The sequence below is a fragment of the Chrysemys picta genome, chromosome 2 (genome assembly GCF_011386835.1).
Source record: "Chrysemys picta bellii isolate R12L10 chromosome 2, ASM1138683v2, whole genome shotgun sequence".
Lineage (NCBI taxonomy): Eukaryota > Metazoa > Chordata > Testudines > Emydidae > Chrysemys > Chrysemys picta.
Genome location: NC_088792.1, coordinates 107,234,709 through 107,261,701, shown reverse-complemented (window position 1 = coordinate 107,261,701; position 26,993 = coordinate 107,234,709). Strand labels below are relative to the sequence as shown.

Here is a 26,993-nt window from a genome sequence, read left to right as displayed (position 1 = left end):
AAACCTACATTGGCACCACACCAGTGGAAATTGTGTGTGTGCCAGGATTACAGAATCAGGCTCTCTCCTGTGTATAGCTGATTATTAGCTTTATTTATTAATCATCATTATTAAGTATAATATTAATTGTAGTAGTCCCTAGAATTCCCATAAAGAATCATGGTCTCATTGTACTATATGCTGTACACACACAATGAAAATGAGGGCCCTGGCTCTAAGGCATTTAAAATGAGTTATATGACATGCAACAGGTGGATATAACACAGACAGGGGGACTAAACAACACTAAAATCATTGTGATTATTGTGGTAAGCATGTCACCCTCTATGTCTAGCTATCGTCTTTTAATATGGCACTATATTCTATATGTTGTATAATGCTGCAACTGAAAGGATGATGTGGGTGTGCCATTGGGGATTGAACTTTTGTGACCTCTCGTGCTTAATGCATTAGCCTCCACTGCCTGAGCTAAAAGAATCAGCTTTGTTAATCAAGGCTGTAGCAGGCTCAGCAAATTCTCTGTTCCAGCCGCCCATCGAGGGGGACAGAACACCACACTAAATGGGTGTGGGTTATATATGCATACCAATAAACTAAGCATTGGCTAGATGTCTCCCAATGAGGCCAGCTTCCGTTTTTAGACACCTAAATAAGTGGCCAATTTTAAGAGATTCGTTCAAAAGTGACTTCTCTTTGTCCTTAGGTTTTCTGATATTGATGCTTCCGACGCCAGTTAGCATGGATACCACAGAGTTCCGAAAGAGAGGGAAAGAGATGGTGGACTACATTGCGGATTACTTTGAGCAGTTAGATAAGAGGCAGGTCTATCCTGATGTGGAACCGGGATACCTGAGACCCCTCATTCCAGACTCTGCACCTCAGGAACCTGAGAGCTTTGAGGATGTCCTTAAAGATGTTGAAAGGATAATTATGCCAGGGGTAAGAACATCTGGAAAACAAAGTAACAGTATATTATAAAGCCTATGGGTGAAATCCTGGACCCAGTGAAGTCGATGGCAAAACTCCCACTGACTTCCGTAAGGCCAGGATTGCACTCTAATTTTTTAGACTTAGATATGGTTCAATCCTTGAGGGGGCCATTTCGAGACCTGGGGCAAAAATCTGTCTGGGGATTGGTCCTGCTTTGAGCAGGAGGTTGGACTAGATGACCCCCTGAGGTCCCTTCCAATCCTGACATTCTATGATTCTATGACAAAGCACTTGACACAGTGAATGTTTCTATTCTTATTAGAAACTATCACTCCAATATTGGTGCTTCAAATGGACCTGTTCTTGGAATTAATCTCCTCGACCCTAGACAGGATTGCAAAAGGCATGTTTCATCACTTTCATTGTTATCTGACCTATAACTAATATGCTTTCTACTCCTAAAGAACAGTATACCTTTTATAAACCAGGATTTTTATCCACAACATGCAGGACATAAAACACTTGTTTTAATTTCTTGTTTTTAAATTCAAGACTCTCATATGACTCTTCAACAAAACTCTTGTTCAAATGTCAAGACTCTCACATGGCTTTTCTTTTTATTACTAGGTTGACCAGAAAAGATTTTTCCACCTATTTAGCCTGTTAACATGAAAAACTTTTTGGAATGTAAAGTTTTTTGATAAATGTTTCATTTTGACTTTGATTTTTTAAGTACATTTCAATTTCAATAGCATCATCAAAACACTTAAACCAATATAGTCTTGATGAAAAGACATTTTCTGATTGAAAAAGCAATTAAATGAAATGTAATGTTATTTTAATCACATAAATGCCAGAAATTTCTGAATCAAGGTTTGCCATAGTAAGCTTGACTCTGCATTATTTGTATATATTAACGACAAAAGTCTCCTGAAATATTGGCCAAGGTAGTCCATTATTAACCAAATATAGAATAGTAGAAATTGCCTGCACTTTCTTTAAACAGAGACGCATGTAACATTCTGTGTTACTCTGGGAAGGTTTTTATCAGTTCTATTTTTTTAGGATTATTTTTTTAGTGTGGAGGGACATAATTTGCATCTTATTTCCCTTCCCTTCTCAACCCTTCTCCACTCCAAAATTGCTGAAACTCCTTGTAATACTTGGCTTTGTAGACAGTATTTTTCAGTGATAGCACTTAAAACATCTTAGAAATCGCTATATTCACTACATTCATTTTACGCATGGGGGAGCTGAAACACAGAAAGGTAAAATGATTTGACTGAAGTCTCAGAGCAGGTCAGTGGCAGAGATGAGACTGGAACACAACTGTCCTATCTCCCAGTCCCATGCCATATCCACTGTAAGGATTAGACCAATGTATTTTGGTGGGTCTGTGTGGATATCCCTGCCACACAGATGTTCCCTAGGCAGAACCACAAAAATGATGGCTCCACTGAAGAATGGCAAGAATCAATGGCAACATATGATAAATGTAGAGTGTCTACTCCCCTCAACATTCACACAACAGAATAGTAGGCTTCTGTGAGTCAATAGGGGTAAACCTTCTTCTGGGAACACCCTTATATTAGTTAAATTGGAGAGGCATCTTCAAAGGAGAGTTTTAACTATAAGATCATGCATGGGCACCAACTCCATTAATGGGCGCTCAGCACTCACCGTCAGCCCCGCCGATCAGCTCCTCCCCCGCTCTCCCAGCACCTCCCACCTGCTGCAGATCAGCTGTTCAGCGGTGTGCAGGAGGCACTGGGGGAGAAGGAGGAGGAGCAAGGATGAGGTGTGCTCGGGGGCGGGGCAGGGACAGGAAGAGGCGGGGTGGAGCTTTGGGGGAAGGGGTGGAGTGGGGGTGGGGTCTGGGGCAGAGCTGAGGTTGAGCATCCCTGGGGAAATGAGCAAGCCGGCACCTGTGAGATCATGGCAATTTTTCCACTTAAAACAAATCCCTCCCCCTTTGTGGTGACCAAAATGATTCAGTTCAACAGTAGTACACCCCCACAACAAGCAAGGATTTAATCCTTGTATGAAAGGTCTTTTGCTGAAGAAAGAACATCACAGAAAAACTTGTCTTTGAGCGGCGTCAGGCTTAGTGTTGTTGAACCCAAGGCATTTGTAGCAGCGTCTCTTTCCTCAACCTCTCTATCGCTGTTGTTTATCACTATGAGGCTGATAGTAAAACAAGTACCTGCTCTATGACATTCATTGTGATATTTGCCTAAATGTGTCGATATCCATGTGGCAACTTCCACAGATGTATCTTGGCTTTTTGCAGGGGTAGCAGCCCCACTGGGGTCAGAATTATTGTCCTTTTTCTTTTCACTGTGTGGTGCAGTTAGAATCTATTGTGTCTCATCAAGTAAATGGCTTGCAGCTAGTAGGCAGTTTAACTTGATTAACCCAAGATGAATGTCACATCGTTTTAAGTATCATGCAGGATTATAGCTCTGGTGATAAGCACTTGCATTGCTGGCTGATTATGAATGTCACCATGAATCTGTGCATGTGGGTCTGAGATTGGTGACCATGGGAGTTTTTTGCTAGGAAGGAGTGAGCCTTTTATTGGAGTTTCTATGGCATTCATTCTTCATATGAATCTTTCAGCTTGTAATATTATGTGCAAACCACTGGGAAACCATTTGTATTAATGACACACATGGCTTATGGGTGTTTTCATGGAAAAGGCTGCAAATGAGCAATATAGTTTTGCATATCTCAAATATTTTTGGGAAGGCTTATAGCTCAAGCCCTCCCTGGTCCCCCTGAAGACCCAAATCTTACTCTTGATCAGCTAGAACCTGCAGTTTGAGATTTCTGGTTTGTTTGTTTTAATGGTTAGATTCTGGAATATTTCAATGTGTAATGGGTATTTAATTAAAGATTTATCTCCCATTGGAAAGGGATTAGGTGACATAATTGGTCTTTCCCTTCTTTAAGTGAGCATCTTTATGGCTTGTTGCACAGCTCCTCATCCTTTTTCACAAGCCCCCTCCCATGTAGCTGTTGAGTTGTATTTTGAGGCAATATTACCATGAGGCATGCCAGGGCTATTTAAAAGGCTTTAAAATGGGGAAAATTAAGGAGCTAACAGATGGCACCAGGTGACAAGGTACTGCTTTCAACTGGTGAACTTGGAAAGTACAGTATATGTGATAAATGTTCTAAGCGATCACTGTCAGAAAGGCAGGATCCCTTCCCTTCGCAATAAGTAGGGGCTTGTCTCGACTACAAAATTAAGTCGACTTTATCTAATTCAACCTCAAGCCTCTGAATTAAGTTGATTGTGCATGGCCACACCATGCTCATTGTCTCGATGGAGTGTGTCCTCACTAGCAGTGGGTAGCTATCCCAACTTGCAACTTGCCTCAGTGTGTTTTGGGAAGTTTGTGCCATGTCTCATGGGACCAAAACATTGTTGCAGCGGAGAATGGGAATATTGTGTCAACATCCCACGATGCACTGTGCTCAACAGCAAACAACCCAGTGGTTTCTGCACCTTAAAACCACCGCATGTATGCCATAACCCCAGAAGCATGGAGCCTGCTCAGTTGTGCACTCTTGCTGTGAGCATCTAAAAAACACCTCATGCCTTCTCCTGCAGTATTTCCAGAGCCGAAGTAGGGTCCGCCGCGTGGAACATAGCGATATCCTGTAAGCAGCCCTGCTGCAAGCCACTGAAGAAAACAATTCACAGTTGCTGCTGGCAGTCAGAGAGCAGCTGCACTCTGTTGAGTGTCGTATCTGGTCCTATGAAACAAGCGCTGACAGGTGGGACCGCATCGTTTTGCAGGTATGGGATGACAAGCAGTGGCTGCAGAACTTTTGAATGCAGAAGGCCACCTTCCAAGAACTTTGTGCAGAGCTTTCCCCTGCCCTGCAGTTCAGCAACACAAAAATGAGAGCTGCTCTGACAGTGGAGAAGAGAGTGGTGATTGCTATTTGGAAGCTTGCAATGGCAGACAGTTACTGGTCAGTGAGGAATCAATTTGGAGTAGGTAAATCAACCATGGGAGCTGCTGTGCTCCAAGTGTGCAGGGCTATTAATTGACTTGTGTTACGAAAAGGGTAGTGAGTCTGGGAAATGTGCAGGACATAGTGGATAGTTTTGCCGCAATGGGGTTTCCTAATTGCAGTGGGGTAATAGATGGCATGCATATCCCCATCTTGGAACCAGACTACTTTGCCAAACAGTACATAAACCAAAATGGATACTTCTCAATGGTGTTGCAAGCACTGGTGGATCACAAGGGGCGTTTCATCAACATCAACGTAGGATGGTCGGGAAAGGTTCATGACGTGCTCATCTTTAGGAACTCGGATCTGTTTAAAAAGCTCCAATCTGGGGCTTTCTTTCCAGACCACAAAATGAACATTGACAATGTTGAGATGCCTATAGTTATCCTGGGGGACCCAGCCTACCCCTTGCTCCCATGGCTCATGAAGCCATATACCAGCCATCTTGACAGCAGTAAGGAACGGTTCAACTATAGGCTCAGCAAGTTCAGAATGGTGGTTGAATGTGCCTTTGGTTATTTGAAAGGGTGCTGGAGAGGTTTACTAATAAAGTTGGACCTTAGTGAAGAGAACATCCCCATGGTTATAGCTGCCTGCTGTGTGCTCCATAATATCTGTGGGGGAAAAAAGGGGGAAAATTTTCCGCAGGGGTGGGCAGTTGAGACAGATTGCATGGCAGCCATTTTTGAGCAGCCAGACACCAGGGCAATAAGAAGAGCACCGCAAGGGGCACTGCGTATCCGCGAGGCTTTGAAAAGCCGTTTCAGTAATGAATCGGAGTAATGTGAGCTGCTTGTCTGCATTGTGCTTTCCCAAACCTTCACCTGCCTTGTATCATTGCCCCTGTAAAGCCAACCCCCCACCCAATTCACTACTTCTGCTCAATAAAGAACATTTATTTCTCGAATCCATTTACTTTATTTAACAAACATAAGTAAAGAGGGAGAACAGGAAACAAAGGTAACCTTGGGGAAAAGGGTAAAGTTGGACCGGGAGAAACATTTTCAGCTGTGTAACATAACACTGCATTCCAGACCATCAAAGGTCTGTGAATGGGTGCCTTCTGTTCCTTGTACCCTCCCCTTGAGTTAAGTGAAAGAGATAATGGACTTTTCGCCCACGAATCATGGAACGCTTGGGGGAGGATTTCTGCACCAGGCGATGCTGGCTGGCTGTCCACCAGGGTCTGTAGAGGGACTCTGACCTCCTGCTTCTGTTCCTGCAGTTCAACCTGACGCATCAACATGTCTGCTTGGTCCCTCATAATCTGAAGCATCTCATCCTGCACCGCATGCTCTTGCTCATTGGAAGCTTTCCTGCTCTCCATGTCCATGTCTAACTTCTCGGACAGTGAAATCCTCCATGCTCTCAGCTCTGTGTCAGCTGTCCCGGGGGCGTTCGTTATCTCGGTGAACAAGTCCTCCCGCGTTCTCTTTCTCCTCCTTCTAATCAGTGAAAGTCTGCTTTCAGGTGTTGATGACACCCCGAAGGACACATTTCCAGCTGTCAGTCATAGGAAAAAATAAAGGAGCCACTGTACATGAATAAAATGTTTCTATAGCAAGGCCATTTTCATTAAAAACAAAAACAAAAAACCCTCTTATTACACTAGGTGCAAGCCATAACATAATCAGAATCTGTAACTGTTCACTGTGCCGTTTTGCTGCTCCAGCCATGATGAGTGTGCTCCCCTGGGTAAACACTTTTAATGAAGTTTATGGCAGGCTCATGTCGGGAACAGAGGTAGCTAGTTGAACAATGGCCCTTCCCTATAGCATCACGGCAAGCTGTTTATGAACTGGTGGGGGGGGGGGGGGAAATGTTTTCACTCCTAAATTGCAGAATCTCTCATGTTGGGCCCCAGTCCCCTATCAGCCATTTTAAACTACTTGCCAACCCATACCGAGCACAATAAAGGCACATTAGTGGCCTCATGGTTTGGAGATCCAGAGTGTGTGTGGGGGGAGGGGGGGCGGTTGGGGGCTACATGCCCTTTTTTTTTTCTTTTCTTTGTAAGAGCATTTTTAATGAGAACTTCCCCTGTTTCCCCTAGGGAACCCTATGTGATGTGATAATCTCCTGAGGGTAACAGAGGCGGAAAGGAAGGAGATGCTGCAAGTGTCTGCGTATAGACCCAGTCCTTATTCTGCTATGCTGTGTACCACAATGATGCCAGCAGAATTAATTTAGGAGTTGCCCTGCCCAGAAAAAAGGATTGCAGAGTAGCTCCATGAAAGTTTCCTAGAGAGATCCATGGAGGATTCCCAGGCTATCCCAGTCCACATAAACAGTCTTTTCCTTTGCGTAACTGGAGCGGCCTCTTGTAAGCAGAGAACCACAGCACCTCGCTTTTTCTTTACAGTAAACATGCAATACCACCAAATGTGTGTGCCTGCTAAAGTTTAACTGGGCTTTGACTGTAACTGTATACTCACCAGAGGTGCCTTCCCTGGCATCACGGTTGGCTACTGTGATGTCCTGCGACCCACAGGGACTCCAGGGTTAAAAATGTTTCCTGGGAGAATGTGTAATATAATATATGGAGATATACCTATCTCTTTGAACTGGAAGGGACCCCAAAAGGTCATCGAGTCCAGCCCCCTGCCTTCACTAGCAGGACCAAGTATTGATTTTGCCCCAGATCCCTAATGGCCCCCTCAAGGATTGAACTCACAATCTTGGGTTTAGCAGGCCAATGCTCAAACCACTGAGCTATCCCTCCTCCCACCTCTTGCCTGTCTCCCATTCTCGTCCTCTGCCTCTTCTTCATCCACCATATCATCCTCCTTGTTGTCCTTAGACTCACATACCTGTGAGGAGTCCACGTTGCTTGTGGGGGTGCTGGTAGGGTCACCCCCAAGAATCACATGCAGCTCGTCGTAGAACCGGTATGTGTGGGGTTCAGCACCAGAAAGACTGTTTGCCTCCTTTGCCTTCTGGTACGTTCAGCGAAGTTCTTTTATTTTCACATGGCACTGCTGTGTGTCCCTCATGTAGCCTTTCTCCCCAATTCCACGAGCAATCTTTGCATAGATGTCAGCGTTTCTTCTGCTGGATCGGAGCTCTGCCTGCACAGACTTTTCTCCCCACACAGCGATGATATCCACCACCTCCTGTGCAGACCAGGCTGGAGTGTGTTTGGGGCGTGTAGTCTCCATGATCAACTGTGCTCAAGCTGACATGCTCCCAAGGCTGATCAAACAGGAAATGGGAAATCAAAAAAGAGGAGGGGCTGTTTCCTGTGTGCCTGGCTGCAGTGCAGCAGAGTTGAGAATGATCTCGAGAGCGGTCACAGATGAGCATTGTGGGACACCACCTGGAGGCCAATTAAGTCGAATTACACAACGCTGCATCTGCACCACCTTGTAGTCGACCCATGAAAATCGAATTAAGCGCTACGCCTCTCGCAAAGGTGGATTACAGAAGTCGACAGAGGCGATTTAAGTCGGTGTAAAGGGCCCGGTGGTGTAGACACATATATTAACAGGTTGAGTTAAAGCAGCTTCCTTCGACCTAACTTTTTAGTGTAGACCAGGCCTAAGACTAAAAACGTCAGAAGAGGCTAGTGACTTTGGTTTTTGGATGCCCCAGTTTGAGACAGCTTGGGCCTGATTTTCCCAAGTTCTGAGCACTCCCAACTCCAACTGAAGGAATTCTTAAACACAACCCTACATTATTAACAACTGAAAAGTCAGGCCAGCTCGCTTTTTCAGATTTGGGTGGCCCTGTGTAACAATGTTTCCAATGCCCCTAACTCCTCACAAATTCAGACAGCTCCTGTCCACCATGATCATATCATTAATGATAGTGCCGGCCTGAGGATTTGGGTGAAGGAAAGTGAGATTATTCTTTATATGCAGTGAATCAGTTAAATATTGGAAAACCCAAAAGGGGTCAAGGAAAGAGGTCAAGGAAAGAGGTTACAAGAATGGTGAGTAATGCTATCACCATTCTCCTATTTCAGAAGTAGAGCCCAACTCTGTGGTAGGAGACCAGGCATAGTTACCAACATTTTAAAACAGTGTATCAGGAGAATATTCTCCAAATAAATCAGAGACTTCTGGGCTGCCAACCACTGGAAGATTTTGTAGACATTCTGGTGAGTTTTAGTTCTTATTCTGTATAATGCTCTAAAAATGTTTCTTTATATTTGTTCTTATCTTGGATTTGAGTGTTATTCTTTACTAAGCGTTTATTATCACAGTACTTTCAAAACACATTAGACTTTGGTATTGTACCTTATTCATTTGTAATTTGAACCTAATAAGATTTACAACAGTAGTGCCCTATATCACATAGACTCTTTTAGGAATTGCTAGCGGAGTGTTTACAGTGGTGACATAAGTTAATTATTAATACTGTTGTTGCAAATTAATATGGTACTGTTTCCAAATACTGCTTTGGTCTCTGAAAATTTATATGTTCTACCAATTGTACAATTAACTTGAATCAGGACTGCAGTTTTTTATATAGAGGTATAGCATATTGGATACCTCGAAAGTTGTTTCATTTTGTAGTGAGAAATTGTAGTGCCAGATTTGATGTTTGAAATGTTTGGATTTTTGTTAGTAACTTTAGGGTTTGGGGAAAGAGCTTTATGGACAGAAACAAAAGGGAGAACTTTTGTTGTTTAGATTTATATGGCCTTAACAAGCACCAATTGGAAACATTGCTGACACTCAGTGTCAGTAGTGAGGTCAGGGAATTAATTCACATAAGGAATTAATTTCTCTATCACCCCTAGAAGTGAGAGCTGAGTCACCTTGCTGGGGCAGTGTAGGAAAGCTCACATTGCCACTGCCCATGCTGTTCCTGTCTTGTGGATAAAGAGAGGACTTCGGTCTCCAGAAGCTTTCAGAGGCACTAAATTCACCTGAGATTTTTCTTTCTAAATTAAGAAAGGAGGGAAATGGAAAAAAAAAATCTCAGAGGACCTGGGAATTATAGACCAGACACCCTAACTTCAATACCTGGAAAGATACTGGACTAAATTATTAAACCATCAGTTTGTAAGCATCTGGAGGATAATAGGGTTATAAGGAATAGCCAGCATGGATTTGGCAAGAACAAATCATGCCAAACCAACCTAATTTCCTTCTTTGACAGGGTTACTGGCCTAATGGATAGGGGGAAGCAGTAGATGTGATATATCTTGGTTTTTAGTAAGCTTTTGATATAGTATCACATGACATTCTCATAAGCAAACTAGGAAAATGTGGTCTAGATAAAATTGCTATAAGGTATTTTGGGAGGCAATCCAGGGGTTGTGTCACTGCCTGCCCTGTAACTCTGGGTGCCTTAAGTACTCTGCTACTGCGGCTCAAAGCCTGGACACCAACAGCCACCAGATAAACGTGCAGTATCCCGAGTACCTGTGTGCTGTGCAGCCCTGAGTCAGTGCTCTGACCCCAGGAGCCTGCCACAACACACCAGTCCCACCCTGGTTTCCACCAGCCGTGGCTAATCCTGGCAGGTGTGACCCCAAGCACATGTCCAGTCCCAGATTTCCCCCGAACGGTCTGCTCTGTGGTGTTTGGACCTTTCCTGGACCACTCAGAAAATTAATTAATTAATTTACTCCTTTCATGAGTCAATACCCACTGCTCTCCACATTAACTGAAGTTCACTATTCCTTCCATTCAAACACAGCACTGAATTGGTTTAGATTAAAATAAAACAAGTTTATTAACAACAGGACATAAGTTAAGTGATGCCAAATAAGAGAGAAAGGTGTAGAGATGGTTACAAGCAAGTAAAAGTGAAAACCTGCATCGAAGAGTCTAAAATTTAATCTAGCAAAGTAGTCTTTGTTTGTTTAAGACGGTTTCTCTCACCAATTATTCTCTGTCCAGCATGGCTGACAGTCTACTAGGGCCTTTCACAGAAGTATGAGGTGCTGGTTTCCCTTGTTGTCTTAGGTGAAAAATAAAGATGGACTCTCTCTATGTCCTTTATATTTCCAAAGAATTGTCTTCGTTCTCAAAGTTAGGAAGGTCTCATTGGATTCAATCTCCAGTATCTCCATGTGGTGCAGGAGCCATGTTAATTCTCTGTCTCTCGTATTTGGGCTCGAGACAACTCCTGCTGGTTCAGCTTGATAGCTCTGTTTATGGCTAATATGTAAATTGAAGTAAACGCCCATTCCCTTGTCTAGGTCAGACTTGTCTTATCCTATCACCTTTACCTAGGCTGGGCTCTCTTAGTCTTAAATATTTTCCAGTGACATTATACAGAGGGAATTCATAACATCATATAGAAAGTTAACATGTACATTTTACAATATTATTAATTACACTGGTCTACAATTTTTGAGAAGTCGTCTGCTTCAGAGATAAAATGTGCTATTTATTATGTATTTTGATGTGCTGAATTCAAATATGACAATTAAAACAACTGATTGGCTACTGTTTCTAAGATATTTAAGTTTTTACATTTTATGTCTATGTATATTGTGTAGATAGTAGAGTTTTAATCATAAATTGTAAACCTAGGTCTTTTCATGTGTTTATGGTTGCTTTACATGATACTATTTCACCTGTCCTGTTTATGTAACACTTTAAAAATCAGCAAAAGGGTTATATAAATAAAATTTATTATGAAACAAAAGGCAAAAAACTATTATGTACATAGTGTAGTCCTATTCAGTGTCTACTCGGCGCTTCTTGGCTTGTCTCTTGTATTCATTAAATGGAGCATCTCTTGTCACTGTCCAGCAATAGTCTGCAAGTATTGATGGGATCCATTTGCCCTGATAGCGTTTCTCCATTGTTGCAATGTCCTGGTGAAATAGCTCGCCGTGCTCGTCGCTCACTGCTCCGCAGTTTGGTGGAAAAAAATCTAGATGAGAGTGCAAAAAATGTATCTTTAGTGACATGTTGCAACCAAGGCTTTTGTATGCCTTAAGGAGGTTTTCCACCAACAACCTGTAGTTATCTGCCTTGTTGTTTCCGAGAAAATTTATTGCCACTAACTGGAAGGCTTTCCATGCCGTCTTTTCCTTGCCACGCAGTGCATGGTCAAATGCATCATCTCGAAGAAGTTCACGAATCTGAGGATCAACAAAGACACCTTCCTTTATCTTAGCTTCACTTAACCTTGGAAATTTTCCACGGAGGTACTTGAAAGCTGCTTGTGTTTTGTCAATGGCCTTGACAAAGTTCTTCATCAGACCCAGCTTGATGTGTAAGGGTGGTAACAAAATCTTCCTTGATTCAACAAGTGGTGGATGCTGAACGCTTTTTCTCCCAGGTTCCAATGACTGTCGGAGTGGCCAATCTTTCTTGATGTAGTGGGAATCTCCTGCACGACTATCCCATTCGCAGAGAAAACAGCAGTACTTTGTGTATCCAGTCTGCAGACCAAGCAAGAGAGCAACAACCTTCAAATCGCCACAAAGCTGCCACTGATGTTGGTCATAGTTTATGCACCTCAAAAGTTGTTTCATGTTGTCATAGGTTTCCTTCATATGGACTGCATGACCAACTGGAATTGATGGCAAAACATTGCCATTATGCAGTAAAACAGCTTTAAGACTCGTCTTCGATGAATCAATGAACAGTCTCCACTCATCTGGATCGTGAACGATGTTGAGGGCTGCCATCACACCATCGATGTTGTTGCAGGCTACAAGATCACCTTCCATGAAGAAGAATGGGACAAGATCCTTTTGACGGTCACGGAACATGGAAACCCTAACATCACCTGCCAGGAGATTCCACTGCTGTAGTCTGGAGCCCAACAGCTCTGCCTTACTCTTGGGTAGTTCCAAATCCCTGACAAGGACATTCAGTTCACCTTGTGTTATGAGGTGTGGTTCAGAGGAGGAGGATGGGAGAAAATGTGGGTCCTGTGACATTGATGGTTCAGGACCAGAAGTTTCATCCTGTTCCTCTTCCTCGTCTGACTCAAGTGAGAATGATTCTGGTGCATCAGGAACCGGCAGTCCTTCTCCGTGGGGTACTGGGCGTATAGCTGATGGAATGTTTGGATAATGCACAGTCCACTTTTTCTTCTTTGACACACCTTTCCCAACTGGAGGCACCATGCAGAAGTAACAATTGCTGGTATGATCTGTTGGCTCTCTCCAAATCATTGGCACTGCAAAAGGCATAGATTTCCTTTTCCTGTTCAACCACTGGCAAAGATTTGTTGCACAAGTGTTGCAGTATATGTGTGGGGCCCACCTCTTGTCCTGATCTCCAATTTTGCAGCCAAAATAAAGGTGATAGGCTTTCTTAACCATAGTGGTTATACTGCACTTTTGGGATGCAAAAGTCACTTCACCAGAAACATAGTAGAAGTTATCTGCACTGTTCACACAAGTACGAGGCATCTCTGCTCACTTTGGCTAAACAGAAATGTGTCCCTTTGCAAAATCAAACACTGACAAATAAGAGAGCACGACACTGTATGATTTCTAGAGCTGATATAGGGCAATTTGTTCAGCAGAGTGATGTAAGCTTCGTTATGATTGCATCATCCATGACTTCTAGGAATAACATGATGCAATTCATATCATGTATGACGCAATACCAGCTTCAGATTGCATCATTCATTGTTTTGCCTAAAAAGCAAGTACTGTCCAAACCCAGTCATAGATTTATTCATAGATCCAGTCAAAGATGTATTTTAGTCATTTCTGGTTTAAATTGAGATCCCTTCCCTTTAGAACTCACTTATCCTCCGCCATTCCCAAGTCAAGGGTCGTATATACTGACCCAATAGCATATCTTGAAAACTAGAGCCAATCAACAATTTTAAGCATCATTTTCGTTCTCAGTGACCCAGAATTAGTAAAGTTTGACTACATTTATTTCAGAAGCATTTTGGCTATAGAGCAATGTTACCAATGTGTTATTTGTTTTCAAATGGCACCTTACAAGGCACATTTTGTATAAACATCATTGAAGTCGTGTGTAAGGTTTGAATACAGAAGTGCTTAGGATCACACCTCCCCCCTTACAAAACTGCAGTAGGATCAGCCCCTGGCTGAACCATATGCAGTGGGTCAGAACCCTCCTGCCCGGACAAGGCATCAGCTGCAATATTTTCTTTCTCCTTAATATGTACAATCTCCACATCAGATTTTTGATGCTCTAGTGTAGTATCTTACAATTAATGCCTTTGGTTCTGTGTCCTCAGACTACTGGAGAATGGTCAGTTAGTACCCTGAATTTCCTGTTAAAAAGATATGGCTGTAACTGCTTGACTGCCCACATTATGGCATAACATTCCTTTTCCACGAGAGTAGTTCTGCTCAGTGGGTAGCAGTTTCTTGCTTAAGAAAGCAATGGGGTGTTTTGTTACTTCCCCTGACTTCATTAAAACATCACCTAGCCCAATGTCTGATGCATCTCTATAGAGCTGAAACATTTTGTCAAAATCTGGACTGGCCAGAACAGGCTTTTCAGACAACATTTTCTTGACCTGATCTTGACACATTTAAGCTTCAGGGAAAAAAAAGACTAAGGGGCGAGGGGAACCTGTTAACAGTCTTCAAATATGTTAAGGGCTGTTATAAAGAACATGATGATGAATTGTTGGTGATGAAGTAATGCACTTAACCTGTAGCAAGGGTGATTTAGGTTAGATATTAGGAAAAACTAAACTTTATAACTATGATCATAGCTAAGCTCTGGAATAGGCTTCCAAGAGAGGTTGTGGAATCCCCCTCACTGGGAATTTTAAAAAAGGTCAGATGAACACCTGCCAGGGATGGTCTAGGTTTACTTGGTCCTGCCTCAGTGTAGGGGGCTTGCTGACTTCTCAAGGTCCCTTACAGCCCTATATTTCTATGATTCTGTGGAGTCCAGGTCTCTGAACCTTAATCCCTACTGTCCTTGATCATCTTGAACATATACTGAAAACAGGACAGTTTCCTTGATGTCTGAATGTACCATTATGATAATTAACAGTGACATTTCTTGTCCAACACAGGTGACCCACTGGCACAGTCCATACTTTTTTGCCTACTTTCCTACAGCCAGTTCCTTCCCAGCTCTTCTTGCTGATATATTGTCTGGTGGCATAGGATGCATTGGCTTCTCCTGGGTAAGTTGATCATGGCAGATGTTGCTGTACAGCACAAAGGCCTATCCTGCAAAGACCTAAGCATGTGAATAATTTTACTTGGGGTAAGCAGTCCATACTGAAGTCAATGGGGCTACTCACGTAGGAAAAGTTACTCATGAGCATAAATGTTTCATAACAACTATGGAATGACTCTGATAATGACCTGCAACCTATGAAAACTTTCTATCCAAAAGATGGGGGGGTGGGGGCGGTAGTGATAAAATGGGGGGAAACACTGTCTATTCTCCTTTTCTAAAAGGACACTACCAGTCACAAAAATGAGCTCTCAGTAGTTTTACCATCACAATATCCTATTATTTAAAAAAAATGTTGTTTCTATGTGACAGCAATAGGGGACAGAGAGTAATTAATTGACAATATAGGCGGTAATAGTGAAATGACTATACGGAAAATCCTGTCAGAAACACAATGTAAACAGAAAAATATTTGTTTTCTTCTAATCTCTTTCATGTATATTCATTTTAGGTGTCACAAATAACAACTCATTTAAAAAAATTCTAAAGTGAAGTTACTTTTAAACTAAGTGTTCTTCAAAACAGTATTTTATTCTGAAGATAAGGTTTTCCAAGCTGAGTGGTGATAGAGGGAAAAACAGGCTCCCGTGTTAAAATAAAATCACTGGCGGGACTGGATGTCTCCGTGGATTGCTAATGGTTTACTGAGCCTTTCAACTCTAGATCACTCACTTGAATTCAGCCCAAATCAGCAGGGATTGGAAGTTGTTAGTGACAAAATGGTTGTTTGCTGGCCTATGTGACAAGAGTTGATGAATTCATTCAGTTCTCACTGGGAAAATGGCCACACTAAAAAAATCATCATCATGATTGGCAATGTGTAAGGCCATAGAAATTACATTACTCTCTCAGCCCTAGGAGTGGTCTTCCCAGACAGAACTAAAACAATATGGCCAGGCCGCCTGGCAAAACCTGCATTGCTGCCTTTGTTCTACCTGATTTGCAGATACAATGAGGATCTCACCCTCCTGCACTTTCAGCCTGGGAGCTTTCACAGCACCACAATTCACTTACAAATTAAAATAAACAATGAAGTGATCTAATACATCTTCATTGAGCAGTTACCATCCAGCTGTGAGAAGCTAGGGTACTGCATTAGGACCCATTCTGCCACTCTTATTCACGGAGAACAGTATCCTAGTCTATATTTGTTCTTGTACCTTCCTCATGACCATAGTATCTGAGCACCTTCCATTAGTGCAATAAGTGATGTAGCTAATATCTGTCACATATGGCTCACTCTCTTTCTCATCCTCTCCCCATGAGGAGAATTGTGTGTGTAGTGGCCTGTTTTGTTTTTGGTTTGAGGGATTATTTTAAAAATTGATGTCAGAGGGACTATTCAGAGTAAGGCACTAAGTGAGTAAGTGTGTCAGAAGCAGACCCTTAGTTTGACATTTGACAGTCAAGTGTGTAAGTAAGAATATGGTACATTGATCTTTTAGTATGTAGCAGGAGTAAAGTATGGTCACCCCCTCATGTGAGCACTACCTCCTCTGCAGCTTGCTTCCACGATCTGTACAATGTGCCAGATTGGGCAGAACACAGGGACATAAATTAGCTCTCCTAATCTAAGTGTAGGGAAATACTTGTGGGGTCTCCAGGGTATGTTTGCACTGCACACTCAGCCCAGTTTCTGATGCAGGTTTGAGCCCAGCCCCCACCCCCTCACCCTTCCATCCACACACAAATCTGTCTGACTCAGGTCAGCGAGCACTCAAGAACCAGGTCCTAGGACCCTGCTACAGGGATGGATCAGAGCATGAGTCCCGCTAAGACTTCGATCCAAGCCCTGTCATTTTGCAGTGTGGACTCAGGTCAAGCCACAGACCCAAGTCGGAAGGTCTGTGTAGTGCAGTATGAACACAATAGCACAGCTGTGAGACCTGGGTCCGGCAACTGTAAACTCAAGTTTGCAATGCACTGTGGATGCTCAAGCATGGACTTGGAAACACTAAGTCCACAAGCCCAGGTTCCAGAGACATACCCTCAGAGACCAGTGTTTGGCAACTGTTGGTAAAAGTTAAATTTTAAAAGGCAAGCCACTGTAGTTGGTTTATTCCCATTGTTTCATTCCCCAATATAGGCTGCAAGTCCTGCTTGCACAGAGCTGGAGACAGTCATGTTGGATTGGCTGGGAAAGATGATTAATTTGCCTGAAGAGTTTTTAGCTGGGAAGGACGGAGAAGGTGGAGGAGTCATTCAGGTAAGACAGAATGAGAAAACAGACCGTGCAGTGAACGTGCATGTCTTCATTGTTTAATAAAGCCTTCAAACCAAAGCACTAACAAAGGGAAAATCAAAGTGTTTCTGCTTTGTTGAACCCCTTCAGATTTAATAGAAACAGAGACAGGCTGTAAGAATGAGCATAAGCCTTTATACAGAGAAACTTTGCATGTGATTATTACTTACAACTAAGAGATCAACATCCTTCTGCGCCCAATGAAGGCAATGGAAATTTTCCCCTTTACTTCAGTGGGAATTGGAAAGGGTCCTAATTCATTTACAAAGTCAAGTTCATGCAACAAACATCCCTCCAATTAAATATTGGCATATAGTCTCTTGACCACCACATTTCATAGAATAAATAGGAGGAGACAGGGTCATTACATTTTCAGTGTCCGACATGAAGGGAAGTGTATTAGGAAGCTCGGCTGGGAGTTTGTTCCCTAAATACCTAAATGATGCCTAAATACATAAATGATGTCTAAATACAAACCTAGGATCTCAGATGAGATTGTACTTGAGTGACTATCCTATCGCTGCAGTCACGCAGCTATTTTTAGTGCACTAGCTTGATCAGAGCTAGCATATGTACATCTACCCAAGATGGGTATTACACCTCCCAGCTGCAGTGTGGACATACCCTAAGAAATCTCAAGATTTCAGGATGGAGAGTGGACAGGTATATGAGGGGTGAGTTGTAATTGTTCAGGGTACCTAAACTTTGCACTCTTATACAATCTGGTGTTTTCTCATTATCAAGTGTAACCTTACCTTTGAACTATAAAGCCTTAAAGATTTTATTTTGTTATGGCTACTGTATTTACACCCTTAACTCCATCTTACAGAGGTTTTTTTTTTTTTTTAAGCTGAGACTTTTCTTTATTGGGCGGTTTATATTAAAGTGTAGCTCAGTGACACCCTGATATATATTTCTTAGCTTGGAAACTTGACTCTGGACAGTCCTAGAGTTGCTACCTTTAGCTCAAGCAAACACCAAACTAAACACTACCCTTAGCCCTCTTTGTCTAGCAATTCTCACTCTGTCTGCACTAAGTCCTCGCCGTGTGAAAGGTGACAGCATGCGGATATGAGGCTGGCTCTCCCCAATGCACTGTTGTTCTCTTCTCCTCCTAGCTGTGCATCCTTATATGTATACTTTACGTATACGGGGAAACCGACAATGAGGGATTAATGATTAACTTGGTGAGGTGGGGGGAGCACTGATTTAGCAGACTATGTATTGGTCTGGGAGTTTTAACCAGGCGCTCGCTCTCTCTCTCTCTCTCACTGACTCACTCTGTGGCCTAGGGCAAGTCACTTAACCTACCTGAGTCTCAGTTTTCCCATCTGTAAATTGTATCTGTAAATTTACCTGCCGCGGGAGGGTTTTGAGACACAATGAATACATCTCAAGCACTTTGAGATCCATTAGTAAAAGGTGCTGTGTAAATCCAAGTAATGTTAAAGTTACATAGTGTGGCAAAGTGGTAACAAAACTCAGAAGTACTTGTCTCCCATCCTTCTTCTCCATCCAATAGGGCACACACTTCTCCCATGATATCTAGACTCTCCTACAAGATCTGACATATGAGGAAGGATGGCTTTGTCAGTAGGAAAGTGGACTGGGAGTCAAGAAATTTGGGGTCACTTCCTGGCTGTGCCACAGAATCCCTGGATGACCTTGGGCAAATCACTTAGAGTATCTCTCTACTAGAGCTAGACTTACTTGTGTGCTAGCATGCTAAAAATAGCAGTATAGCTGTGGCAGCATGGCTAGATGCCCAAATACCCTTCTTGGGTTTCAGATGGAACTGTACTCAGCCTGTCCCACCGCAGCAGCTATATTTCTATTTTTAGCACGCTAGCCTGATCAGAGCTAGCATGGGTATCTCTACCTGAGCTGGAAATTACATCTTCAGCTCCAGTGTAGACACAGCCTTAGTCTCTCTGTGCCTCCATTTCCTCATCTGTAAAAAAGGAGGATTATAGCCCTTCCACAACTCACAGGATATAGGAACTCTGATATGGGCGCTAGCAAACTGACATCCAAGTGGTATGAGATTCCTAATGTACACAGAAACTACTTTTAAGAACTAAATCAAAGCCTTGCATGTCAAAGGAAGCAGTTCTCAATGTAGCTAACAGAACAAAACCAAAAAAAGGAGTTTCTTGCTCAATTTATTTTTTTCAGATAGGATTGCAGGGAGGAGGGGTAGCATGGCTAGACGCCCAAAAAGTGAAAAAACAAGGGTTTTTTTTTGCTTTGATTTTTAACACTCCTATCTCACAAATGCTTCATTCAACCTGCCACAAGCTCTCCAGGAAAATTCTACTCTGGCATAAGATCCCACCTGTATGCCTGAAAATTAATGTTTACTTCATGACATTAGCATATGGTTAACAAAATTGCACTGAAAAGCAATGTTCCCTCTAATTTTTTCCATCTATGTGCGGAATAAATTTTGTTATGCACACCAAGTTATGTGCAGATGTGCACTACCACTAGAAACAAAAAAAACTAGATATAATATATAGTTTTTTAAAAGTTACCATGTGGATAATTACTCCAGCCAGGACAGGTTAGGCATTTTAGAACTCACACTTAAATTTAATTCTTTGAGTAGTAAGAGAAATGAAAATTATGAAATGCATAGACCAGTCAAAACACTAAAATAACACACTTTGAAAGAATAAAATTACAGAGAATATATGTGCATTGCAGGAAATACTAAGAAATAACAACAGTAATACAAGTATGTGTTGGGAGGTGAGTATGAAAGAGACTGTGTGTGTGTGTGTGTGTGTGTGTGTGTGTGTGTGTGTGTGTGTGTGTGTGTGTGTGAGTGAGAGAGAGAGAGAGAGAGAGAGAGAGAGAGAGCGCGCGCGACTGTGAGCTGGCTGCTGGGGAAGTCTCAGAGACCATGCACAGTCTCTTTAAGAAAGGCACTCACTCATCGCCAGAGGCTTGAGTCATTCAGATCTCAGCAGCTCTGAGTCCTGAGCCAGGCTGTCCCCTCTCCCCGGGTCTGTGGAGATGGGGTACAGGGGCGGGGGGAGGGGGACACCCTGACATCAGCACCCCCCTCCCCCTTCCTCCTCTGCACAGCCACCAGGAGAGTCCCGGGAACAGCTGCAGGAGCAACGTGGCCGCAAAGCAGCGGGAGGAGGGGCACCTGAACACACACTGCCGGATGTGCGCAGCTCTGCTAATCAACTGTGTGGCACTTGAATATCTCCTGGGCAGCCACCCAGCCGCACAGCTTAGAGTGAACACAACTGGAAAGCTAGCTTCAGCCTAGCCTGTGGAAAGACTAGTGCTTCTCCACAATAATCCAGATTTTAATCACTTCCCCCACCATTTAAAAATCCAGGCACCTCTGAGGTACATTATGGCTTTTTTGTTGGTGGTGGTTTTAAATGAAGGTGAATTTAGTGCAGGTGAAAGGTGATAGATTGACAGCCCTGGAGGTACAATGGTTACAACACGGGGTGTAGAGCTGGTTGGGATCTTTCTGTTTGAAATGTTTTTTGAACGATATGTGATTTCAGCATAATTGAATTTTTTCATGGGTGCCTCATGTCCCTGTTCTTTGAGCTGAGCTTTCTGGTTGGACTACATACCCCATGATGCAATGAAGTCTCCTCTTCTGGTTGAACAGACATGGTCCATCATGGGAATCATGTGATTCCACAGTACATCCTGGGATGTAATCTGGCCAGGGAACCTAGCCCACAGAGGAGAAAGGAAGCATGAGGCACTTGAATTATAACTTCTAGGAAGCACCGTATCTACTCAGGGGGACACAGACTATTGTCAAACCTGTATGAAATTAAATGTTTTTATTCAGCCCAACAAAATGAAATGAGCCATTTTGATCCAGGGATGCTGAAATATTTTATTTTGACAGGAAATGTCAAAACAAAATATTTTGAATGGAAAATTTTTGGAACTTTCCATTCCATGAAAACTTTTATTTCAACTGTGTGTTCCAATGCAAGGTAAAAACAAATGGAAAAATATTGGAATTTCTCTTGGAATGGAACTTGGCTATTTTTGCTACAGACTAACTGGCAGACACAGCAACTGTTTAATGATACATGGTACTTTAGCATTTGGGAGTGAAGAACAACTTCAAGTTGAACCTACATGAGGATTTTGAGTCCTAATTATGAACAGTAAAGCTCTGTGAAAAGGGTTGAAAAGGTTTTCCTTAAACTTCACTCAAAAACATTCAACATTTTGTTAGAGGCTATTTCTAAAATGTCCACCTCTTATCAAAGAAGAAGAGCACCATAAGTATAGTAATAGAAGAGAGTATACAAGTGTGTCCACCATATCTAACAGAGCAGAGTATAGTAGAAAGTCCACTGACAGGAGCATTTGTTAAAGAAACAAATATGATTTTAATAAATACACTTTAAATATGTAGGACTAAAATGAAGCTGTTTATAATTGGAAACTGAAAGGTATAATGAAATTAAATAATCCAACTAGCAGACTAAAACTCCAGTGCAGCAAAAGGCAAAAATCTATTTAAAAGTTGACCTGCTAAATGAATATTGGTTACATTTCCCATATAACAAACAAACAAAATCCAGACAGCAATGAATGCCTCATACAGGGATAGATCTGCTGGTTTGTATGTGTGTGTTTGTGTTTCAGAAGCTTCTCCATTAATGCTTGTTCTCCCTTCAAACTCACTAGTATCTAGTCATAAGATCTCCTCAGTCAAAAACATACCTAACACAACTACTTAAAGACGGTCAAGATTTTCGGCTCAACTGTGTTGTCCTCACTTACACCAGTGTAAATTCAGAGTTATTCCATTCCAACCCCAGTGCCGTAGTTGTGCTAGGAGTATTTACATTAGGATGACTCTGGGTTTTGCATGTACATGAAACCAACCTTTCTTCATGGGTCTCCACAGCATCAATTTTGTTCTGACGACAGCAGGCAATTATGCCTGTTGTTTATCAGCAGCAAATGTCGCCCTTCCCAACTGACAACACTTGATGGCCTGTAATTTTGTAAGATACCGAGGATCGTTCAAATTTAGGAATTGAAAGTGAGCTTCGTGCTGCCGCTTGAGATGAGGCAATTTGTGCTGCTGATCCTCTCGCTCTTGAAACAATAATGATACAAGTAAGAGAGGGCTTGGCAAAGATAACGTGAATGTGAGGCTGCCAATCATTCCTGATGCAAACACCAAACGATTATTGCAGTTTTATATAAACTGAGCCTGTGAAAACTGGCTGTTAATTACATTTGAAAGCCCACATCAATACAAAACACTTTCTTGCTGTGTACTAGGTGACACTTGAAAAAGCCAAAAGATGAAAAAAAATTTCAGCTCAGGGTTCTGGTGGACATGAGCATCAGCTCTCGCCAATATTTCTTCCGCCTCTTGAGCCTGCTCACCATGGCAACCTTTGTTTGCTTGCAATAAAAGGGAAGGTATCATCACTGTTCACTTAGCATAGAGTGTAGCTTTAAAGAAAAAAACGCTTTTAAAACTAGCAAGAATAGAAAGCAACCTTCTCACTAGAACTTGTGTGAACGTGCAACGTATGCAACTCAGTTTTGCCTTCTATATAAACAGATAAAAACTTCATTTCCCTTGTGTATTACAAAGGTTGTTTCTTCTGCAAAGAGAGGGATTTTAATTCTGAAAGTAAACAGAATTCATGATTTTGGTAGCAACAACCGAGGAACTAGAGAACAAAGGGAATATTTTTCAGAATTGTTGGTAAAAGACTTAACAGCAAAGTGAATACATTAGTTACACAACTCATCAGGCTCTCCATGAATCAATTTAATTATGAAAAAGTGATTATTAGCTAGTTATAAATAGGTTTGGCAGATTTCAATTTTGGGTCTTTTTGTAATTTCAGTGGATAATGTTGTTTATTTTTAAGCATTTTCAATTTAATCTATTTAATTTCTCATAGTTGTGGGAAATTTTGGGGGAGGTCAAACAATAGTGGAGTTAGACAGTAATTATTTCATGACAGTGGACTTTGCAATTCAAAAAGTTAATGCTTTATAAATGTTAAAATAAAAATTATCAACATCACATGTCAAACTGTACAAAGAAAATAACCTTACATCAACCTCTAAGTTCTCACACAGCCTTCTTCTTACTTTGTCTATTTGTAAACTTCTGTTATTGATGGAAATATTTGTGTGTGCGCACACGCACGCATGCGGTCATATTAATGTTTACCAAAACTTACTGATAAACATTTCATCCTTCCATGCCTAGTAATAAAGTGTATTTAGTAAAACCAGAACTTATTTTAAGATCCATCTATTTTAGGTACTTATATGGCCCCGTTACCATATTATCTGAGTACTTTGCAGTCTTTATTGTAGTTAGCCTCACAACACCTCCATTCTACATTTGAGAACTGAGGCGAAGGGAAACTAAGTGACTTACCCAAGCTCACACAGACAGTCTGTGGTAGGTCGCCAAATCTCCAGCTAGTGCTTTAATCATTGGAGCATCCTAAACTAACTAGTCAGGAACAAGACCACTCCTTAAATACTGCAAGTGCCTAAAAGATACTGAACGTTTCTACAAGTTCTTACCCATTTTATTGATGAAGGAAACTGAGGCACAGAGAGGCTAAGGCCAACCAACTGTGTTGCATCCAAGTTTGAAAATGACAGTTTAAGTGACTAAAGATGATGCAAATGTGTGGCAGAGCCAGGGCTTGATGCCAGGTTTTCTGAAGTCCAATTCTGTACTCTTGTTACCACATCGTACTGAAAACAGTGTAGAACAGTGGTCTCCAACCTTTTTACGCACAAGATCACTTTTTGAATTAAGTGCAACCCAGGATCTACCCCTCCCCTTTCCCAAGGCCCCACTCTTTCCCTGAAGCCTCTCTCTGCTCACTCCATCCCCTTCTCTCCGTTGCTCACTTTCCCCCATTTTCACTCACATTCAACAGGCTGAGGCAGGGGTTTGGGGTTCAGGAGGGGGTGTGGGCTCTGAGTTGGAGCCAAGGGGGGTTGGAGTGTGTGGGGGAGCTCTGGGCTCGGCCTGGGGCAGAGGGTTGGAGTGCAGAGGGGGGACGGGTGCAAGCTCTGAGAGGGAGTTTGGGTGCAGGAGGGGGCTCCAGGCTGGGAAAAAAGGGGATGTGGGCTCTGGGAGGGAGTTTGGGTGCAGAAGGGATAAGGGCTGGAGCAGGGGCTTGGGGTGCAGGAGGTGGTATAGGGTGCTGGCTCTGGGAGGAGTCTCAAGATTGGGGGTTGGGGTGTGGGCTCCCACTGGGCAGCACTTACCTCAGGTGGCTCCCAGTCGGCGGCGCACCGGGGCTAAGACAGGCTACCTGCCTGCCCTGGCCCCATGCCACCCCCAGAAGGAGCCAATGTCCCCCTGCAGCCCCTGGGGGGGGGGGGGGATGTGGCTCCGCGTGCTGCCCCTCTCTGTGGGCACCGCCTCTGCAGCTTCTATTGGCGACAGTTCCCCATTCCTGGCCAATGGGAGCTGCAGGGGTAGTGCTCACTGATGTCAGTGGGGATCTACAAAGGTGCAGGGGTTTGCTTGTAAAGAGCTGATTCCAAGACTGGAGCCTAAATCACCCAAACATAAAAAATGAAGAGAAGAGTGAGGAAACGAGAGGCAAAGGTTAAATTTATTGCACGGTCACATACAGTTTCTTAAACATAATATACAGTTTTTCTGACACAATCTTAGGTGCACATTTGTGTCTATCTTGCAGCAATGCTTCTTACCATGCATGTGGTATAAGAGTTCTCAAATGATTCCATATTGTACGATTTATTTTTGTACAGCTTTCACTCTGAGGCAGATCTTTAACATGCAACATTTTGTTTTCAGTAATTCTCCCTCACGTAATACGTACCATTGGTTTTGAGGCTTCCTTCACTATGTCCCATGTCTCTCTTCTCCATCATAGGGCAGTGCCAGCGAGGCTACTTTGGTTACATTGCTTGCTGCCAGAACAAAAACAATCAGACGTGTCCAATCAGAAAACCCAGAATTAACAGAGGCAGACATCATGAGCAAGTTGGTGGCCTATGCATCTGATCAGGTGAGGATATCTAAAAATGACCCTCGGAATTACTCTACTTGAAAAATGCAGTCACACTGCTATACAGATTACTTAGATTGTAAACTCTATGGAGTAGGGATCATCTTTTCATTCCGTGTTTGTACAGCACCTTGCACATTGGGGTCCTGGTTCATGACTGGAACTACTAGACCCTACCACAATACAAACAATAAATAATAACAACAGGTGAAAGCATTGTACTACATGTTACAGATTAACAGCCCAATGTTGCCTCCCTTCCTCACACTGAGTATTTATTTTACTCTGCAAGGAATCCCATTGTAGTGGATGAAGATACCATTTGTGGAATAAGGTGCTAGTCAACATGAGTAAGTGTGGCCAATAAACTAACTGATTTGAATGTTGACACACACAAAGCTGCACTGTATGAGTTATAAACATACCAAGCTTGGTACCTGAAAAAACTGCAGTTGGTTTAAAAATAAGCCTACTAAAATCTGAGTTTATCAATCCAAGTTTGTCCAACATAATCCCTGTTTTCTATCCGCAAATAGTATTTAGCAGATTTACTTAAACTATGAATTCTCAGCATGGCCAGGATCATGAAAAGCTTCTACCATGTCTGAAAGCAAACGTTGGCCTACCAGTTCAGCTGTGCTTGCATTTTAAAACTGCTAATCCTAACAAAGGGGGCCAAGCAATGTTACTTCTTCCAATAAACATGACATTTTATTATCTAAATGTCAGTGAGATAGCAGGAATGTTCTCACTGCTTGATATTTAGTTTGAACTAATCCACTGGTTACACCACATTAAAATGGCCAGACTTCAGGTTTCACTGGACTTTACCATCACTGTATATTAAGAAACAATGTAATTTAAAAAGGGCACCTGCTCTTTGTTGGGGGTGGGGAAGGGGTGTATTATAAGGCCATATGTGGGAACAGTCAGGATGTGAGAAGTGGGGAAGGATCCTGATGATTTTTAAAAGCCATGATACAATTGGTCCTTTTTCTCTTTGGAGCTCTAGAGTGTGTGCTGTGCAGATTTCCAGACACAGAGCCTTAAGTTTAATGTACTACTAAGCAGAGCCCCATTGTTTGTCTTTTTGTTGTAACTGGCTGATCTGAAATGGAGACTGACAGCCCTCCATGCCTGCTGAAGGTCAGGGGATTTTCTGTCTGCAGAAGGATTCGCCTTAAGACATGGCTGACCTTTCAAAGCTGAGCTCGCCACTCCTTCCGCATTAAGAACAGACCTGTGTGACCCACTGCTCAGTAATCCAAAAGGAATGAAAAACTAAAACAGCCTCCTGTGAGGGGGACAATGCATGTATAGACAAACACAGTGCAAGACGGGGGTGGAGGGAAGCTAAAAGCATGTCAAGTGCGTTCCTGCACAAGATGCTTTGCATCTTATCAAACCCATTGTCCCTCAAGAAAATTCCATTGCAGAAATAGGGCCACTGCAGTAAATGGGAGTTTGCCATTGACATCAGTAAATACAGGATGTAGACCATAGAGTAAATACTGGGAAATGAATATTGTCATGTGTAGCAGGATCTGTAACTAATTTAGCCGGGGCTAAATTAAGTCCTGGCATAAGAGACTCATTGACTAGAGATTTTAGTATGGACAACCCCAATTCTATTGCATTGTG

At 42.5% G+C, this 26,993-nt stretch overlaps 1 protein-coding gene across 3 annotated transcripts in view; it reads left to right on the top strand.

Moving 5' to 3' along the window:
* DDC (dopa decarboxylase) overlaps positions 1-26,993 on the top strand; it is a 108,242-nt gene that overhangs the window by 25,545 nt on the left and 55,704 nt on the right. For all 3 annotated transcript variants that reach the window (XM_042842491.2, XM_024099964.3, XM_042842495.2), the window contains 4 exons: positions 704-939; positions 14,896-15,009; positions 17,152-17,271; positions 25,218-25,352. In XM_042842491.2, the coding sequence (XP_042698425.2) occupies positions 718-939; positions 14,896-15,009; positions 17,152-17,271; positions 25,218-25,352 (591 nt within the window). In that variant the 5' untranslated portion in view covers positions 704-717. The remainder of the gene's footprint in view (positions 1-703; positions 940-14,895; positions 15,010-17,151; positions 17,272-25,217; positions 25,353-26,993) is intronic.